The sequence below is a fragment of the Maylandia zebra genome, linkage group LG1 (assembly GCF_041146795.1).
Source record: "Maylandia zebra isolate NMK-2024a linkage group LG1, Mzebra_GT3a, whole genome shotgun sequence".
Classification (NCBI taxonomy): domain Eukaryota; kingdom Metazoa; phylum Chordata; class Actinopteri; order Cichliformes; family Cichlidae; genus Maylandia; species Maylandia zebra.
In genome coordinates, this window is record NC_135167.1 from 31353391 (window position 1) to 31374914 (window position 21524).

Genomic DNA, 21524 nt, shown 5'->3' on the forward strand with positions numbered 1-21524 from the left:
GTTTGCCATTTAACCTCCAGGCAACCTACTAGTGACAGTGTGGCCCAGACCCCTCAGCTTCTCCGACGCTACCCACTAGAGGACCACCAAGACTTTCCACTCCCACCAGACGTGGTTTTCTTCTGCCAACCGGAGGGCTGCCTGAGTATACGCCAGCGCAGGGTCAGCCTTCGCGATGACTCCTCTTTTGTTTTCACCCTGACTGACAAGGACTCAGGAATTACTCGCTACGGAATCTGTGTCAACTTCTACCGCTCCTTTCAGCGAGGACATCATCGTACTCGAGGAGAGAAGAGCAGTCACGCTGAGACAGCAGAACGGGCAACAGAGACCACAAGCGAAGGGTCTGATAGTGGTGGAGGTGGAGTTCCACACCGTGTGGTTTCTCCACCCAAGAATGCAGAGTCAGTACCTCCGCCTGCTTCTGGAGAAGAGGGTGGACAGCAAGGTGCTGAGCAAAATGCCGGCAAGTCCCCACAGCACAAACGGAGTGCTGCTAAGGTGGCGGCCAGGAACCGCAACAGCACACTGACCTCTCTGTGCATACTCAGCCATTACCCCTTCTTCTCCACCTTTAGGGAATGCCTATATATTCTCAAGAGGTTAGTGGACTGCTGCAGTCAAAGGCTAACACAACGGGCGGGGCTTCCTCGTGCCACCCAGAGGTGAGGTTTCAGATTTCATGCACTAATGCTTCTTCACTCACAAACAGGTTTTATAGTCTTAATCTTTCTTTAAAAGCTTTGTTAGCCAAATAAATAACACACAGATTATTTTGAAGTAGGTCTTTGCCAAGAACCCATCCTGTCAAAATAAGTTGTGTAGTATAGAAACACCAGAATCCACTTGTTGATTGCTGTGTAATTGCTAAGCACATGAAACCATTAAACACCCACTAAACACTTATTTTTGTATGAGCATTCTCGTTGTGCCAGCCTTAGGGGCAAATACCAAGTTAGATGACAAGATCTCATAAGCAGAGACCAGAGTGGATTCATTTTAAAGGATTTTAGCATCCATATTAATCAGTACATTGTTTATTCCCTTCAAAGTTTTCTTTTGTTGACTGTAACATACTTCAGTCTCCAGAGACAGCAGTTGGCAGATGATACATCTGTTCATACCCACCTGTAGTTTATGTAAAAAGAGCAATTAGCGCTCTTTTAAAGCACAGTTTCAGTTGAATTCAACTCACTTGAATTTCTTGTGCAAGCTTTTAAATAATGTCTGTGCATTTGATGCACATTAATAACCATTCACACAGCTTATTATTTCACATTCAATTCTAAAGGCTAGAAAAGTTGGAGAAAACTTGTTTTGTCAGTGTTCCTGCTGATGTTTTCTGCAGTGCCCACTCCTTTGTTTCTACTCCCGTCTGCTTCTTCCGTTGTCCACCTGTTAGCTGTATGTTTGTGTTTCACAATTATACAGGAGCCTTTGTCTGTGGTGCCGCACAGTTTTGCAGGCCATCTGTGGCGTGTGTCTTGTTCTCACAGTATGCTTTATGCTTTCAAGCTCCACCTCAATGACAAATAATGCCAAACAAAATGTCCACAGTGCATTTAAATCAACTTTGTTTTGAGTGGTTTGTTTTACATTAAATATTATTTCAGGAAGAATAACAATTGTTACATAATTCTAATGAATCATTTTGTGTGTACACCCAAGCTTGACAGATAGTGGGTTTTTGGGAAAATGAAGGGTCGCTGTTTTCACAAACTACTAAGCAATTTATTGTTAGGACACCACTTCATCACCATCTGCTCAAGTGTGACATGCACTCTTCCTCATGTCCTGCAGACAATGCTGAGAGGAAGGTAAACAATTGAGTTTGAGTGCACTATACTGAACAAATAATATGACACTGCCCACTTGGCTAAATTACTATAATAAACTGTATAAAAAAGTTTTCAGAGCAGCAAATATTTCACAAAGTCTATCTGTTGTATAAAAGGAGAAAATAGGGCTGTACAGACTTCATGGTCTTTTGCTTCCCACAGTTAAATGAACATAATCAGGCAATATTAAACACCAAGTGAAAGCAAATGAAGTGACCCCTTAATCAGCTCTTGACCCCCTGGCTGCATGTGCCAACCACAGCTCTTCCCTACACTGTGTAGCTTGAAGTTTCCTGGACTAGTCAGGACAAGTAACACTGCATATTAAGACAGATATGCAATAAAAATCAAGAACAAGAAGGTGAAGACCTTTTTCCCTTTAGGCAGATCATCAGCTGTTGTTTGGAAATACATGTCAACCAAAAATACATATGCAAAGAGTGCTCTATAGTTGGGTCTGCACTACACCTTGATCAGTATATTGGCCGGCCAGTATTATTGGCCATTGTTAAGCCAATAAATGAAAATTTCAAAATGTAGCTTATGTTTTTTTCCTGCATTATCAAGTTATGTTAGTAAGGACTCTATACATAAGAAATGCTAGGGAAATCTGTTCATTTCCTGTGCCTGAAGGACAAGAGGTATTGACTCATGTATTGGAATTTTACACCAAATATTGTTATTGGTACCTGTTCTGTCCTAAATCCTGTTCTAGTCTAGATAGCAAAGAAACAACTAACTCATTCAGCTGCCTGAAAACACACCTCTAAATGCAGTATAATTAATGAATGGACGGCAAGAAAAACAATGCAGTGGTTGTTAACATGAACTGTCCATGATCAACTCAGCAATCACATTCCATGTGGCCAAAAAAACACAAGTGAGTAACAAAAACTCCAGCAGAAGGGTGAACATAGTGGAAACACAATTATTCTTCCAAAGTAGTGATATCAGGGGAATGTAGAGGGATCTCACAGCTCACAAGATATTTTAATTATTAATAATACAGCACAGAGTAAAAGGGAAAACAGTACTTTATTCATTTAATTTGTGTTAAGTTTTGGTACAGGTTTTTTATTTATATTTGTTGATTTTTCTTCAGAGGCGCTGAATTTAGGCAGATATGGAAGACCAGTTTCATTTTGATGCAGACTTTAGTAGAATAGCATGAATGTTGCACATAGATGTGGAAGGAGTGTAATGTAATTGTCATCTCAATAATGATCAAAATAATTATGGGAATCATTTTGGCCACAATCATCCACGCCAAGGTGAAAATATAACCCAGAGAGTGAAAAGAAAAAAAGGTCTCAATTGGATACCCCCAATATATCCAATAATATGATAAAAGGGGATTTATCGTTCTGTTCTGCCTATTAGACTTAACACAAATTGCTGATCATGTTTCGATTTTCTTAATTAAGCTTGAAGGCTAATTAATTCATTTTTAATTTAAGCTGCAGAGTACTCACAGCTGTACCCTGTATTTGATGCGGTGGCGTGATGTGGCAGTATTTTTCGGTGCTCTTTGGGTTTTTCTGTTGCCATGGGTGAGTTAATAGATTGCAAATTTTGATTGACAAAGTGCTAATTAGGCTGTCACTTCACAAGAGCTTATTCATCGAATGATTGTTATTTATAGCTGTTAAACTAGCGCAGCTTTTCCCGTCTTCTTTAAAAGGCACTGTTGGAACGTCTAGCACCCAGTTAAGCTCATACCTTGGCCTTTTTTTCTTTGATAAAATGTCGCTCTGACTCCACTTATCAGTAATATAGAACTATGGCTTCTCTGACAAGCTTAAAAAGCCGAAGGCTGAACAGACCTGAGAATCTCTCTTTTCCCCCTTTGACATGGTTGATTGAAATGTGGTGTTGCAGTGACAAAGAAGTAGAGTCATCACATAATGACTGCGAGCATTTTCTGCTATGGCGGCTCTGACAGATTGAGGTCTCTGCCTGCCCGTGGGTAACAGCTGCAGTTGGTGGGAGAGATCCAAACGGCTAATGATTTACCTCCCTCACTCTTTACCACACACACACATATAAGTATGCACTTTAGAAAGGGTAGTAGCACTGCGTGCATAGAGTAGTGGGTTTTCACATTACTATAGCGCCAACTACTTAAGAGCCTCTTGTGCATTTGTCTCATTTGCTCATCACATTAGGGATTTCACTGGTTATTTGTTCAGGTTTCTTTGTGGCTGTCTGCAGTAATAAAATGACCTGATGATTTCATCAACTGTTTTTTTTTTTTTTTTTTTGTTTTGTTTTTTTTTGGATCAAGGTCTTTTTATTGAACAAAGAATTGCTTCCAACAACAATTACGGCAATATTAACAAACAGTCGTGCCCCACCCACCCATCCAGAACAGTGTAACTAAAACCCAGCCAGAGAGGGAAGAAGAGATAAAAGAAAAGAAAATTACAGATACAAAGTAAATAATAAAATAAATGAACAACAGCAAGGGGAAAAACAAAACAACAACAAAAAAAATAAAAAACCCATCAACTCTGTTTTTAACTTTAAAATTGCCCTGGACATCTATCAATATATGTATTAGCTAGGGGTGCAACGATACACAAAATTCACGGTTCGGTTCGGTACTTTGGTGTCACGGTTCGAAATTTTTTTCGATACAAAAAAAAAATGTTCATGCCTTTTTAATTTGTCATTTATTAAAATTATAAATATATATATTTTAACTCAAAAGTACAGTTTTTAAATTTAATGTTGCTGAAACAAAAGTAATTAAAAAAATAAATATATCTCAGGGCTCTCAAAATTTCAAAATCCCTGGTAGCCCTTCGGGCAGGGACTCTTCAGTTTTTGGTAGCCCAAAATAAATGTAAGTAGCCCGAATAAAAAAGAGAGCAATTTTTTGATTGATGTTTTGTTTCCTGTTTTGTTTCCTTTACAATATTATACATTAAAGTATAATATTGTAAAGGAAACAAAACATTAATCAAAAAATTGTTGAAAAACAAATTACAACATTGTATAAAAATTACAATCATCAACTCACATACTTGGTTCTAATTGAACAGAAATTTCTATGAACTTGTAAGAACTGTGTATAAAAAGCACTGTTTTTGTCCGCTAGAGTGGGATTTTCACGGCACATTCCGCACCACATCTCTGTGCGTTCATCATTTGTTTGAAGCCAGCTCACCTGACATTTCTTTGGAGGTAGAGCAACACCAAAGTAATTGCTTAAAGGAGCTTCTTCGACATCTTTAAGAGTTTTAAACAAATGTCTGTCCTCCTCCAGAAAATCTTATGTTTGCAAACACGCGTTGCAACTTCATATCTTGTGCGCGTTTTTTTTTTTTTTTTTTTTTTTTTTTTGGACAGCGAATGCGCACCTGCGGACCACTTATGTGCAGCCCCGGTAATATAGCTCGTCATATTGCAGCCACAGAAATTCTTTTGTCCATGAAACCATAAAGCTGCACTTTCTTTTTGTCTTATAGTCTGATTTGTCCTAACTTTTCCGTTTTGTGGTAAGCTTTTCTTTGGCTGTCACATCTTCACCCTGACCTCTCTTATTTGGCTCAGCAGAACTAAAATATATATCCTGCTGCTTTTATATACACACACACACACACACACACACACACACACACACACACACACACACACACACACACACACACACAACGGTCAGCGATTCTCTGCGCGATCAACCTCTCATATGTTTAAGCTTGCTGCGGGAGATTTCACTTGTCATATTTGCATAGTAAGCTAACGATTGATAAGTCGATGTCAGGGGAATTGGTGCGCAAATTATCATCACTCACCAATCAGTACTGTCGCTCTCTATACACAGTTCGCGCGATTGCAAAGTGAAAGCAAAAAACATGCGCAAATTCAAACGCGATTTCAATATGTCACATATTGACAGTGGCTCACCGATGCCAATGACCTAATTACCCAGCGATATTTCCGAAAGAATGCAAAAGCATTGACATATATTTTTCCTTCCTACAATAGCCCGATGGGCAGGGCAGAGATAGATTTTGGTAGCCCGACTGGAAAAATCTCTAGCCCGGGACGTCGGGCTAGCGATTTTGCAAGCCCTGTGTTACAGGCATGGCCCTTTAAGGATGAAGCCTGATGGGAAATGTATTCGGGATGTGTGTAGCGGGACTGCCTGGTGTGTGTGTGTGTGTGTGTGTGTGTGTGTGTGTGTGTGTGTGTGTGTGTGTGTGTGTGAAGAGAGAGAGCGGAGAAGGGGAAAAAGTAACGGTTAGCTACAGAAGAGACGAAAATAAAAGAAAAGGAATATAATAACTCCCTCGACAGCCAGAGTTGTGTCGGCGATGCTCGCTGTGAGTAAACTGTTTCAGCCCACTGTACGCGGTGTTCGTGCCTTAGAGAAGAAATAAAGTTCGGTGAAGCAGTTTCCTACGCCTCCTTCGATCTTTTTGCTAGCGGAGTTGACCTGTATAGTAAGCTGTTGCCGGCTACGAGTCAGTTACGGAACCTTCAAGTAACTGCCAGAGGTTTCCTTACTACGGTTCGGGGCCGCGGATCTGGCGCGGTAACACCTGTATCTGATTGAGGAATCACTCATCTTTGGAAAAGAGTTTATTACAGAGAAATGGCTCTTTCCAAAATAAAAGCTATACTATACGCTTCTTCTGGGCTATATTCTCAGCAGCATATTGTAGCGGGTCAGGGCTGTTCGGGGTTCTGTTTGTACAGTTATGTTTTGTTTATGTTGCCATAGTGACGGGTGACGCCCTCTCGCTGCGACGGTGTGTCCTTCCGGGGTCAGAGGGCGCTCTGTGTGTTGTTGTTGTTGTTGCTGTGCGGTTGCCGCGCTGAGCAGTTAGCTAGCTGCAGTGTTCTTCTGCAGATGTCAATAAACGGCTGTGCTCCCTGGCTAGCTCACGGGAAGCAAGACCAAACGACACCTCCGTCTCCTCCTTGTCTGAGCTCGCCACAATATTAAACATATCAGGTCCCCATAAGGAGAATCATGTGCTAACGGCTGTCTAAATGACTCGGGTAAAGTTTGTAGCATGCATGCTTGTTGTTTTTGTCTGCTTCCACTTGTCTTTGCACTAGGATGATGTCGGCGTAAATGTGCAGTCATATTCGTTGTGTTCCCACTAGTGCTGTCAGCGTTAATCTCGTTGAAATGACGTTAACGCCACAACACGGCAAATCTCCGTTAACGAGCTAACTGCGCTAACACACTGGTTCCTACCCATGTAATTGAGCATTGCGTGGCACATCCAACATACTGTTTTACTTTAGTCCATGACCCGCTTACCTTCAGGGTCATACGTCACATGAAAACCAAAATAGTTCCAAATGCCAGATCTGAATGAGGGTGGGGGAGGTTCAATTTGCCATGTTGCAAGGAGAGCTTAACTTCTATCTTGCTAGCTTGCCCTGCGCTCTTCCTTCTGATGATGCTGTCTGTGTTGAACGCTCAGTGGATCAGTGCAGCCTAGTCGGAGTAGTCGAACGCAGATTCACTGAGCGCTCAACACCGACAGCATCGTCAGAAGGAAAGTTGATAAAATAAATTACAAATTTTGTATTGTTCGATACATATGCGTACCGAACCGAAAGCACTGCATCGAACGGTTCAATATCGATACGAGTAACGTTGCACCCCTAGTATTAGCGTTATCTGCTTGTCACAGAAATTTGTTAAGCTTTTCAGTAAGTATACACACTGTCACGTAATATGTCGTTTTGAACAAAACTATATTATTATTTTTCCTTACTGCCCAAACAGATTGTTTTTCCTCCCCTGAAAAGTGAAATACCATCAGTTCATGCATTTTAATGTTTGTCTCAGTCTTTTTCTTGAATGTTGTGTCACAACGCACACTTCATTGAAAAATCTAAAAACCTTTAAATGTACATTAATGTCCTTCCCAGGGACACCATGTGGCGTGTGTTTACCGGTGCGTTGTCGGTGGAAGAGAAAGGCAGCCAGCTGCTGGCCGACCTGCGGGAGATCGAATCCTGGGTGTACCGGTTGCTGCGTTCACCAGTGCCAGTGGCGGGTCAGAGACGTGTGGATGTGGAAGTGCTGCCCCATGAGCTCAAAAGGCCACTCACCTTTGCCCTACCTGATAGCTCTCGCTTCTCCATGGTCGATTTCCCGCTGCACCTGCCCCTAGAGCTGTTGGGTGTGGATGCCTGTCTTCAGGTCCTCAGCTGTGTCCTGCTGGAGCACAAAGTAAGGACAGGCACAGGTGTTCTTCCTCTTGGTCCAGTCTCTTTATATTCTTTTGTGTTTTGTGCATATATACTAAAGGACAAGAAGAAGGATGTGGATTTTTTTTTTTCCGTATTTTTCTTTTCTTTTTTCTTTCTTTTTTTTTTTTTTTTCTTTTTAAGCTGCGGTCAAATTACCCTTGGGATTTTATTAAAGATCATGCCGATTTTAGAAGTGAAAGGTACAAGCAAGGCTATATTTAGTCTGATTGTTCAGTGGTTTCCTCTGGAGTGCAGCTGCATGTCTACGAGTTTTGTCTTTTTTGTTTTTTCTTTCCCAATGACATTTCAGGACATTGTTAGAAATGTCCTGAAATGTCCACATTTTCTGCTGTTAGCTCACTGAAGCCGTGTGGACAGAGCACAGTGGGTAAAAAGAAGAGTGTTAATAGTTTATGATAGAGAGGAAAGACTCTGTCATCTTGTATTTTTAACACTAGAGTCATTAGTGTAGATGTAATAGGATTCTTTGTTTAATTGATTTTGATGTAGTGTTACTCTGTGCATACGTTGACACTGATACATGGGCTCATTTGCAACCAAATCAAACCTACGCTTCTCAGATTGAGTCATACTGTTTAAAGACCATTATGTTGGACTTTTTTCTCTACTTTTCTGTCACCCTGTGTCTAGCAGATATGGGGTTCTTAAGGTATTCTATTTTGATATGTATTCTGCCACTCAGAGATTTCTTGCCGCTCTTGCTGAGATTTTATTGCTGTTAAATATCCATATGTATATAACGAAAATGATTTTTTATGGCTTTAAATTATGAACAAAGAATGGAACATGGCTTCAAAATCAGAGTCAAATCATACATCAAAAACCGTCAAGTGGTGGAAACGTATCAGGGTGGTGAGAACCAACTAAATACAAAATTTGTTGCATTGTAACGCTCACTTTATTAATCTTCTGCATGTTGTATGTTTTTGTTTTGTTTTTGTGTTTTTCCCAGGTCATTCTTCAGTCCCGAGATTATAATGCTTTGTCTATGAGCGTCATGGCCTTTGTGGCCATGATTTACCCACTGGAGTACATGTTCCCAGTCATTCCCTTACTGCCAACATGTATGGCCTCTGCTGAACAGGTGAAACTTAGTGTTTGTAACAGATACACGTTAAATAAATAAGTCATTTCTCTGTGTATGTGTACATTAAAAAAAAAAAAAGGTGTCTTTTCATTTAATAACAGCTTTGCTTAAATGAACATTTTTCTTCCTTTGGCAGCTCCTTCTTGCTCCTACTCCCTACATTATAGGTGTACCAGCCAGCTTCTTCCTCTACAAATCAGACTTCAAAATGCCAGACGATATTTGGCTTGTTGACCTTGACAGCAGCAAGGTCTGTATAACAAGAGCTCCTTCTCATCTTGGATTTTCTATTTTATTATATTGTGGTTCATTTACCTAATGTTTATTGACTTGCACAAAAAATTTGTTTTTAAAAAGCTCAAATACATTGCAAAAATTAAGACTGCTATGTTTGCCTTCAGGTTATAGCACCTACCAATGCAGAGCTTCTACCACCTCTTCCAGAGCCTGAAGCAGGCGAGCTTAAGAAACATCTAAAACAGGTAATGTATGCGATTTGTTTTGATTCCTCTTAAATTGTTATGACTATAAATTTGTCTGATTCTGCTCAACTGTGGCAGCCATATATTTGCCCCAAATACAGTGAGACTAGCATACACATGAGCATTTCACAGAGAAATTTCTGGAACCCGGGTACTTCTCTGGACCGTTAAAGTTTAATCCCATGATTGCTAGTTAATCCCATTGAATGTAAAACTTGTCTTTCAGCAATGTGAAGAGTAGGGGCTTCCTTCTTCATCAAAGTTGTATGTACTGTAGATGAGTGTGGGGGCATTTGAAACTGGTTTTGTAGTGCACTAACATAAACAAATTTTTCTTTTTCCCTCTGTTTTCTGTGCATGCTCTAGCTTTTGGAGGTAAAATCAGATGCTAGGTCGCTGCTACCCAAAATAAATACTTAGTATTACTGGTAGCAACTAACTTGGCCTCTAACCTGATTATCTAACATCAGAATCTGGTTCTGATTCATGGAAATACAGCACATGTCACAAAATCCGCTCACATCTTTAATGTAATTAAATATATTTATTTAAAATAATTAAAAATATTTAAGCTACCAATATGTGTTTACTTAGTGTGCTCATTAGCCAGGAAATGTTTGCTATGGCTAATTCTTAGATGGCATTAGCTGCTGATATTCAGAATACCATGCATCCTTATTTTCTAATTTATGTTATTACATTTTGACTTTACTTTTTTATCTCTCCTAGTTGAACAGCTACACTATTAATATCCCAAAAGATATTTATTTACAAAAGATACTGACTACCTATTATTCACTTTGTAATCATATGTTTAATATGAGGTATGAACAGCAATAGTTGTTTTGTAGGCAATATCAGATCATAATCAGTAAAGTCATTGAAAATGTAACCAAAACTAATCATAATAATGATAATAATCATAATATTTTTGCAAAAATAACCTTTTTTAAAACTTAAATTAATAAATTTGAGTCTGTAGGCAATCTGCAGTCTGTAATCTGATGTTGATATTTCATTTTAAATATGATGGTGTTCATCAGAACTGTTGTGCCACCCTTGCATTCATGAAGCAAACACAGACCACAGCTTTTTCAAAGATCCAGTTAAAGTCTTTGCACATTCATTTAGTTCATTCTACCTTGAATCAGAGCCAGTCTGTTAGCTGTGTGTGGTTAGCATCCCTTTCCCTGTGTGCGGGCGTGTGACCGAGCTGCTTGTGTGTACTTGTAGGAGTGTGCAAGGCTCAGTATAGCTGTTGTATATCCGGAAACAAGTTCACAGTGTTAATATGAGCAGTGGAGAAAATGTCACTGAATATGGTTGGAGTGATTATCTGAAGACTTTGATGCCATAGCAGAGTGCTACTGATGCTACAGTCTCTGAAAATACTTGCACTTGACCGTTGAGTTACTGAGATAAACTGGTTATAACAGCCAATAATTTTTTGTGTACTTTTGCAAGGCTGGTTGTATTATTACAACTTACCTGACTTTTCTTAAGGACTAGAAGTTTATATACTGCTTACATTTTGCTACAGGTGCTTTATTGTGCAAGTATTTTATTTATTTGTGAAAAGATCTGCAGTTTTCTGTGTGTCATTACCACTCCATTGTAACCACTGGTTTGTCCCAGCTGGTCACCATGGATGTCCTTCATGTATCTTGTAGTGGCTGGATTTTGTAGGTGAACTCTATTATTTGGTCATGTTATTGTTTTTCCTCTGTTTTTGTTTTTCTGTTTGTCTTTCACATCAAACATAAAAGCATTTCCATTTTTCATCTTTCTCTGTCTCTCTTGCTCTGACTTTGTCACATGTCACTGTCACTCAGTCTTACTCTCCAGGCTGTTCATCACTTTTTCAAAGCGTGCACAAATGTATATTTTCTTATCTCCTTTCTTCAGTAAAAAGTAGAATTGAAAATGGAAATGATAAAAGAGCAAAGCCTGTCTGATGTTGCACAAAAAAAATCAAGAGGAACCTTTTCCCTCGTGATTTTTAGATCTGTTTAAATTACAAATATTTTTATTTCCTGTCAGCAAAAAAAATCTAATAAATAGGGAACTGCTGTTGAAAGGAGACAAAGAAAAGAAAAGGGCTACGGTGGTGACCCTTCCGTCATGTGCTGTTCCAGTGTCAGTCACAAAGTTGTCATCCCAGGCCTTCATGTGATTCTCCTCGCATCTCTCTTATCCCCTTCCTAGTGTCTGGTTAGGTTGACCGTGATCACCCAAAAGCAGATCTTCTCCTCTGAGAATAAGGTTACTTATTTCTCCTCCTGTGGAATGTGCCATGCCCCCTGCACGGATATCTTCTCTGTCTCACATTATTTTGCTTGTCACTTCTACTTGTTTCCTATTTTCAAGACCAAAAACGCATAACAGCGTCACAGAATGTTGCAAACCAGTGTTTTGATACACTGCTTAGCTCTGGCTTGAGCATGACTGAATGTGCGTGCATCTAATCTTGGCATCAGTGAGTATTCTCGTAATGAAAACACGATCCTGTATGATGAAGCTGATCACTTTGACAAAGTTAACATTCATCCAGACGCAGCAACTAAATGTTCCATTATGCTAAGCTAAACATTGACTCTTGAGTCTGCAGCAGTCCCCTCAAAGCAAACTTACTCCCTCCTCTGCTCCTCCTACTCCAAAGTGACACACCCACTGCAGGCATCAACATATGGAAACCTCATCCTTTAGCTGCTTGAAGTAATGTAATGGCGTGGGACTCTGGTAAATAATCTAATATTAGCACAATGCTAAGCAGCAGAATTGCTACCTATAAGAGCCATTGGCTCAACAATCAAATCCCCTTTTATTTCAATTCTGCCTGCCAGTCTGTCCAATTTAAGTAAAGAAATTTATATTCCAACTAAATGTTGATGCCAAATGTGGGTGTGGTCTATCACAATGCAGTGTTTTTGTATTCAGAGCCACTGCTGTGTTTGTAATTAATGTCACCGGTACCTGTTCTAGGCTTTGACCAGCATGAGTTTGAACACCCAACCAATTCTCAACCTGGAGAAGTTTCAGGAAGGTCAGGAGATGCCCCTGCTCCCACCTGGACGAGATAAAGCTTCGCCGTCATCCACCGAATTCAACCCTCTAATTTATGGCAATGATGTCGATTCTGTGGATGTAGCTACCAGGCAAGAATTGAACTGTCAGGGTTTATCAGCATCTGTCTGAGCTTCCGTTAACACGGAAGTCACACTGATCTTAATAAATAAAATTAAATAAAAAAAATTAATTAAAACTTCTTTGTCTTGCAGGGTGGCCATGGTACGGTTTTTCAACTCTCCAAATGTTCTTCAGGGGTTCCAGATGCACACTCGCACTCTGCGCCTCTTCCCGCGGCCAGTGGTTGCTTTTCAGTCGACGTCTTTTCTTGCATCTCGGCCAAGACGCTCTACCTTTGCAGACAAGCTTTCTCACACCCAGGCCGTAGAGTTCTATGGAGAGTGGGCTCTCAATCCCACAAACCTTGCCTTTCAGAGAATCCATAACAGTAAGACTCATTAAAGATCATAATAGGTTGTCTTTTATGTGAGTATGCATTACAGAATTTGTGTTGAACTCGTTTGAATATCTCTCTTTAGATGTGTTTGACCCCTCCTTAATTGGAGACAAGCCCAAGTGGTATGCACATCAGCTGCAGCCAGTGGTCTACAGAGTATATGATGGAAGCTCCCAACTGGTTGAGGCTATGGCTGGCCCGCTGGAGGATGAAGGCAATGAGTCTGACCCCACAGACAGGTAGGATTAAACCAAGGTCTTTCTGTTTAATCCAGTTCAGTCTACTATCTGGGTTTTTGTTTAATTCTGCCATATACTAGCATATTTTCACTTTGATTGCTGTCGGTTGTGATAAATTCAATATGTTGCAGCGGCAGTGACAGTGAGGCTTACGACGACTCCAGCTCATCCTATTCCTCACTTGGAGACCTAGTGAGTGAGATGATTCAAGGTGACATCCAGGGAGACACACCAAGTATGTGGTTATTTTGCCCAATGATCCACTTTGACCACATTCATAGCATTTCCTCTGTTGTAAAATTTAACTTTATTGTCTCAGGCTTGGACCCGCCTACCCATGCAGCACTGGGAGATGCTAGTGAGGTTGAGTTTCAAGACTACCATGACTTCAGGGAAGGGCATGGCCCTGAAGGCCCACCCAGTGGGGACGGACCTGCTGAGCCTTCTGATGGACAGCCTCTTCGCTCAAGCTCTAGCACAACTGCAAGCTCAAGCCCCAGCACAATCATCCAGGGGGTCAACCATGTATGTGATCTTTCTAATTCATTTCAAGATTAAATAGACTTGTGTAGATTGGTCCTCTTTAACCTTCTTTTCTTTATTTTTTGATGAACTAAATCTCCTTTTGTTTATGATAAGTGTGTACAAACTGTCTTTATCTGTTGAGTGTGCATCTTTTTCAGCATGATAGTTGTGCACATTGAGGAACATTTACAAAATTCCCTTCTTATGTGTTTTCATGTGTTTTTTAGGAGCAAGGGGAAGTACCTGAAATTGAGGCATCAGCAAGCGCTGCTTTACAGAACCCCGTGCCGGGATTGGCCAATCAGCCGTTCCTCAGACCTGCAGCTGATGCTGGTCTGGTGGAGCAAGCCAACAAAAAGCAAGAGTATGACAACCCATACTTTGAGCCTCAGTATGGCTTCCCCTCAGAGGATGACCCTGATGCAGAAGAGCAAGTGGAATCATACACCCCTCGATTCAACCAGAACCTCAATGGCAACAAGTGTGTTAAGCTTGTTCATCGCTTGAATGAATGCATTATCTTCATTCAAATGGGCTCTCTGACCATGCAATGATCTCTTTCCAAACCTAGCATGTCAGAATACTCTCTTCATTCATGGTCTTGAATCTTTGGTGGTGTTATGTTATACAGTGTGAATGCTGGAGGGTTACCAGTGGTGTATGTATATTTTCCCGTGTCGACGATGCACTGTAATGTCTTTTCACCATTTTATTTCCGTAGGGCACAGCGTCCTTTACGCCCCAGTAGCCTTAGGCTCCCAGGAGAGTCCGATGGGGAGGGAGACTCACGTAACAGTTCACCAAACTCCACCATTTCCAACAACAGCAACGATGGATTTGGAGGACTCATGTCCTTCGCCAGTAAGAACATTTAAATATTATTGTATTGTCGGCTAACCTGAGGCAATATAATGTGATTGATCTGAATATGGAGAAAAAGCAACTGTAAGTTGAAGAACATGTTGCCAGTAGTGCCAGAAAGACCAGATAAGGTTGATGAGATTAGTTAAATTAGGAGATTTTGTTTCTATATGAAATCTGTTATTATGTGACATACTTTATTTACATATTTGCTTTTGGTTTTACTTTTTAAGTTCAAGTTTCCTCGTTTTACCCAAGGCTTGTTTTGAGAGTAAACATGTTTTACCAAACTTAATGATAAGAGTCAGCGATGTTAAACAGTTTTTGCAATATAGTCTCAAAATTAAATCATTACATTTCAAGGACATTTTTGATGTTTATGTCAATAAACGGGAAAAAACCTTCTATTAGCAGCAGCATTATAGTGCAATAATAGTGACAGCATTATATACAGCAGAAGTCAAATGTAAGCACAAAAGTAGCATTTGCACCATTTTCCCTGGACCTAAAAATAAAACCGCTTGTCCATCACAACCAACACACTGCTTGTGTTGTTGTTGTGCTCAGTAGGGAATGTAAACATATGGTGTCGCTATAGTATTGATATTGAGATATGGCATTTATATATGTCATAAAAAGTTATACCAACATTTTGAAGAAGGCAGGGTATGTCACAGCCTTTGGTGATGAAATGCTATGGAGGCTTAAAAACAAGATGAAATGATGATGTAATAGCAAAGACAGTATATTTAATGTGTGTACTGTATATGCATATGATATGGGTCTGCATAAACGCAGATATAAACATTAGGGGTGCAACGATACTCGTACAGTGCTTTCGGTTCGGTACGCATATGTATCGAACAATTCAAAATTTTTAATTTATTTTATCAACTTTCCTTCTGATGATGCTGTCTGTGTTGAGCACTCAGTGGATCTGCGCTCAACAGTGCAGCCTAGGCGGAGTAGTCGAACGCAGATTCACTGAGCGCAGGGCAAGCTAGCGAGACAGAAGTTAAGCTCTCCTTGCAACATGGCAAATTGAACCTCCCCCACCCTCATTTAGATCTGGCGTTTGGAACTATTTTGGTTTTCATGTGACATATGACCCTGAAGGTAAGCGCATCATGGACTAAAGTAAAACAGTATGTTGGATGTGCCATGCAATGCTCAATTACATTGGTGGGAACTAATGTGTTAGCGCAGTTAGCTCGTTAACGTGTTGGCCGTCCAGCCCTATGCACGGGGCGATCCGCGGTAGCTCGTTAACGGAGATTTGCCGTGTTGTGGCTTTAATGTCATTTCAACGAGATTAACGCTGACAGCACTAGTGGGAACACAACGAATATGACTGCACATTTACTCCGACATCATCCTAGTGCAAGTGGAAGTAGACAAAAACAACAAGCACGCATGCTACAAACTTTACCCGAGTCATTTAGACAGCCGTTATATCAGGTCCCCATAAGGAGGATCATGTGCTGTTTAATATGCTGCCGAGAGTATAGCCCAGAAGAAGCGTATAGTATAGCTTTTATTTTGGAAAGAGCCATTCCTCTGTAATAAACTCTTTTCCAAAGACGAGTGATTCCTCAATCAGATTTATTTATTTTTATTACTTTGTTGTTTCAGCAACATTAAATTTAAAAACTGTACTTTTGAGTTAAAATATATATTTATAATTTTAATAAATGACAAATTAAAAAGGCATGAACATTTTTTTTGTATCGAAAAAATATCGAACCGTGACACCAAAGTATCGAACCGAACCGTGAATTTTGTGTATCGTTGCACCCCTAATAAACATGTTGGAGGAGGAATTCAAACACAAAGCAGTATTTGATTTTTCTCATCACTCCTTTTACAGGCAATCTCTACAAGAACCACGGCACAAGTTTCAGCTTGTCCAATCTTGCCCTTCCTAATAAGGCAGCAAGGGAGAAATCAACACCGTTCCCCAGTCTAAAGGGTAGGTGGCTTATGTGAACACTTAGTTGTTCAGTATACTTATCTGTTCAGCGTGGTTTCAGCGGTGATTAAAAAAAATTGTAATATATTTTGTGGGGATATGAAAAGACCTAAAAATAGGAATCGTGGGGGAAAAAAATGATTTTGATACATTTTTTTGTTCATCACTGGCTTCATTTACTCAATTATACAATTTTGGATGCTTTAAATTACATGCTATTCTAATTCAATTTAAGTTTTTTATTTTTTTTATTTTTTTATTTTTATTTTTTATGTTATTGACTGATTAATTTACTTTCCTTCTCTGCCTTTCTTTTCTTTTTCTAATTCGTTTTTGGGTAAAAAGAATATTTTAATTTTGATATTGAGGAGGAAGTGGAGCAAGCAGGTTTGTAGAATTTGCTTTTTTTTTGTAGCCTGACTTTCCTCCTTTTGGATTGGCAAACATATATGGCACTATTTAAAGGAGAATATTGAGGATGTATGAAATAAATAAATTTCTCTCGAGTCAGAAAATCCACTCAGAAACAGAGTTCACATTATTTTCATGGTCTTGTGCAGGTTGTTTTTGCAGAGATGAGCAAATTGAAATTCTATAATGAATTCTGTTTAGGCTGGATTTTCACTTTAGCTGAGAGAAAAACAAAATAATATAAAAAAAAACAAAAAAGGTAAAGCATGATAAACTAACTCAATAGCTCCACACCATGTGGAATAGCTGCCATAGAAAATGTTCTGTTCCTTTGATTTTGATGTGTTTTGTCTTTGTCCAGATTCCCCTGAAAGCCCGGGTATGTTATGTCTGGTGTGATAGTTTGTAACCTCTTGAATAGGCATTTCTTTAACCTTGAAGTGACCTCTGCTTATCTTTATACCTCTTTTTCTTAGACTAAGACACACTTATAACACCACAGATCTAAACCCCTACCTTCCCCTTTGTTTCTTTGCCATCCCTCTTTGTGTGCCTGTTGGGAGTCTTCTTGATGCACTGTGACGCACACATTTACAGTCAAAAGATTTTTGACTATAATCTGTAATTGGTGTGGCATCTGCTCATCATTACCGCTAGAGGGAAAAATGTCAAGTCCTTATATATATATATAATGGAGTAACATTTAAGTCTTTGAATGATCTGTTTATCTCCCACTGGCCGCTTGTCTCTTAAACTTTTGTGTTGTTTGCTTGTTTGGTGGCGTTTTCTTTTTGATTTAATGAACTATTTAACAAATATGATTTTAGATTTGAGTATTTTACTGCTTTCTATTTTGGTTTGTTTTTAATTCTTGAAACAAGATAATCACTTAGTGATAAATTCCTTCATGCACATGTTCAAAAAGAAGGGACTCAGTCCATTGCACTAGATTTACACTGTCTATGTTGAACTGTTCAGCATTATTCATGTGGTTCAGGCTACTGATGTGTGCACAACCAAGTATGAGCTATACTCTGCTCTTACTTGGGTTGTAAATGTTGAACATCTTGCTGGCATTGTTCATTTTATCCAACATTTTCAGGGTCAACACCATCATCAGTACATACTGTGTATTTCTCTTTTCTGTCTACCCTTTTTTTTTTTTTTTTCCTTCAATATTTTTTTTTCTATTGTTTGACGCCATGTTGAGTGTGCATGTGTGTTGTATTATGGGTTGATGTTCAGACTGGTTGTGTCTGGGCCGGTGTCCCTCTCTCTGTCCACCTTTTCGCGGCACTAATTCTGGGTTTTGTGTGCAGTATTTGGGCTAAATTCTCTAATGGAGATAATTACAGAGGCCGGCCCGGGGAGCGGAGAAGGTGGGTTCTGCCCTTTTATCGCGTGAGCTGCATGCTTCTCCAAGCCAGTCAATTACATCTCCCAGCATTCCTCGTGTCTCTCTCCATTTCAGTCACTGTGTTTGTCATTAAAGGTCCAGTGTTGTCTTATCGCACTGCCATTCATAGTGACTGTTCTTTCTCAGACTAACTGTTCATGCCACAGTATGTTTAACCTCATCTATTTCACTAGCAATATCACAAAATGTTAAAACAAATGAGGATATTTTCAGCAATCGCAGGGAAATGAGAGCAATATGTTATAAAACTATTAAGCCCAGAGAAGCAAATGAAACACAAGACGGATAAAAGGATGTAAGAAATACATCACATGTGTAGGTTGTTTTACACCTCAGCTGCAGCACGCTTCCTGAATAGAGCTACTGGAACTTTGACCATAGCTCTGGGAACACCAGTAGTATTATACAAGAGCACATTACAGGACTTGAGACTGTTGCATGCAAATGTCCATAGTCACATTAGTCTCCTACCTCATATTTGGGTCAGTTTTAGGGGCCACGTTCTCAAATAGCTCTGCTTTGAAAGCAGCGGCCTGGAGGAAACATTGTTTTTGCCATGCTGGTGGCCTGGGACAATTTCTTAATTTTTTAAAATTGATCTGGTGGTTTCTGTTACTACATTGGGCCAAGGTATAGTCGGCCCGGATGGAACTCCATCATCTGTTGGCATGCTGGCTGTGGGCAGGTAAAGTGGAATTTATTGTCCAGCAGGGTTAGCATGTTTGCAGTCTGCTGGCTCTCAAAGGATGGCCCGTCTGCCTACAGAGATCTCATCAGAGGGAGGCCACTTTTGCCTCCCTCTGATGAGTGCAGGCAAAGTGCAGAGCATATGGTACGAATGGTCTGTGGCCACTCTGTCAGACAGACCAACAACAGAACAAATCAAAGTACAGTACTGACAAAAAGGACAGCATGTGTTAGCTGGCATACTAAACTGTACAAAGAAACTACCTTACTGCATAGCTAAATGGTGGGATGTCCCAGCCTATGGTGAAGACTCATGTTCAGGGTGAGGTGAAGCAAAAAGGCAGTTAGTGCCTGGTGATGGAGAAGTTGGCTAAGCACACCTGCCTATGGATGGATGAGCTGGCTACCCTATAAAACATATCGAAACAAGAAGAGGTGTTTGAATAATGACTGTGCAGTAGAGCTATATGCAGGCTGTACTTTGCAGTCACCAGCCAATCAGAATATGTGTAATGAGAAAAGCTTCCCAGGAATAGACAGGGAGGTGCATCGCAGGGGGAGACATTGAAACTAATGCTAGGAATGAGAACCCACTGATTCCTTTGATAATGGTGGGGCAACCAACTCTGTCACCTGATCCACAAATAATATCTTAACTATAAATCATATCTTAAAATTATGCCTGTTATATTTTTACAGATTTATTTCATTTGTATCATGATGAATCAGTGTTTCTGATTTATTGACAGAATTTGTTATTCCACCTGGCTCAGTCAGTGCAAAAATCTGACCAATCATTGTACCCTGACCTGCTTTTACAGTTGTATATTATTTCCAGGCTTCAGACTGGTATGCAGATTGATCTCACTTCCAGTTTATTTTTCAACTCAGGTCTTCCGAGCATTTTACCCCTGTTTTCTAGCTTCTTTAAGAAGCCACAAACAAAAAATTATGAAAGTTGAGTCTCCGGATAGAGAAGCTGAGTTTCCAACAAGCTTCTTTTCATTTGGCCTCAGACTTATCTGTTCATATTCATAGTGGACAGAGTCCATACAGTCTCCACCCTCTTCCTGCTGCAACATTCATCATACTTGAAAATTCCCCGTGTTTCAAGTGCTGCTTCAGTTGCCATCCCTTCCACAATAAATCATAAGGAAAACCGAAAGAACAGCTATGAGTTATTGGTTTTCAGACTAAAGCATGCTGAAAAATTCTTCTTGTGCAGTCGCAGCATTGATCTCCAATAAAACTTCGACAACAGAAATAAACAATAGATCTCCACTGCCATATAAAAGTGGAAGTAAACAAGCTTGTGATGAAAGGAAAAAGAAAGATTTCCATCCCCTTCTTTTTGGGGGATGCTCCTCACCCAGCCCAGTCTTAAAAACTGCTGAAGCTTGATGCGCTCCCGCGTGTTATGTTTGTATGTGTGGTTATAATGGACAGCATCCTTTCATATTGTTGGTTATTGCTGCTACAGCATGACTGGCCATTTTAGTTGCAGATGAGTCAAAGCAGAGTTTCTGTGTCGGAACCAGCATGCTCTGTCAGCAAATGAAAGGAACCTTTGACCAATTTTAGAACTGGGCCACCAGACTGAACACAATGTCAGGCTTCCTCCACTTATGCCTATTTCTTGTTATTTCTATGTTACATTTATAGTGAAAAAGCTCCATTTAATGCTTTTTTTTTTTTTTTTTTTGGTCAGTGTTGTTTGAATAATTTTTACTGGAAATTTTTTACTGGAATTGTTAACTGACATAACCGAACAGGTGTGCCGCACATTAGTATTTAGCATGAACGCCGGCACATACAGGGTGAGTCGTAGAAGGAGCGGGTTCTATTAGGAAAGGCTCTTTGAAATGTGTAGTTTGAGTCAACACGGTGTAGCTGGAATAGAAAAACAATAATAAAATATCAGATCAGTGGAAGTTATTTTGTCTGAAATGGCTGAATGTGTAACAGCGTTTAGGTTTCTTACACACAGTTAGGTAAAGGTTTAAAATGGATGGAAATTGCAATACTTGGACTTGAATCATTTTTGATCATTTTATACTACAATGATGAAATGATTTCCACAGTCCTAACATCTACTGCATTGTGGTATCCATCCACTCACGTCTTTATTTTCCTTCATGCATGTTATCACTGATGTAGTTTTGCTACACACTGTCCTCCCACTGACCTCAAATCACTATTCTGCTAATGTGTGATGCCACCACCAAGAGCACCATTAGGACTC

General features: G+C 39.9%; 1 protein-coding gene across 19 annotated transcripts in view; it reads left to right on the plus strand.

Annotated features, from left to right (window-relative positions):
• Positions 1-21524, plus strand: part of madd (MAP-kinase activating death domain) — a 53812-nt gene that overhangs the window by 9731 nt on the left and 22557 nt on the right. For 7 of the 19 annotated variants that reach the window (XM_023152578.3, XM_023152579.3, XM_023152577.3 and 4 more), the window contains exons 3-15: positions 21-665; positions 7737-8040; positions 9034-9165; positions 9305-9418; positions 9570-9650; positions 12633-12805; positions 12929-13164; positions 13256-13412; positions 13544-13647; positions 13732-13937; positions 14165-14418; positions 14659-14798; positions 16666-16767. In XM_023152578.3, coding sequence (XP_023008346.2) covers positions 21-665; positions 7737-8040; positions 9034-9165; positions 9305-9418; positions 9570-9650; positions 12633-12805; positions 12929-13164; positions 13256-13412; positions 13544-13647; positions 13732-13937; positions 14165-14418; positions 14659-14798; positions 16666-16767 — 2648 coding nt within the window. Of the gene's footprint in view, positions 1-20; positions 666-7736; positions 8041-9033; positions 9166-9304; positions 9419-9569; positions 9651-11855; positions 11913-12632; positions 12806-12928; positions 13165-13255; positions 13413-13543; positions 13648-13731; positions 13938-14164; positions 14419-14658; positions 14799-16665; positions 16768-17112; positions 17155-17539; positions 17558-18497; positions 18558-21524 lie in introns of all 19 variants that reach the window. The other 12 variants (XM_012920971.4, XM_012920973.4, XM_012920972.4 and 9 more) reach the window with 9 other exon arrangements.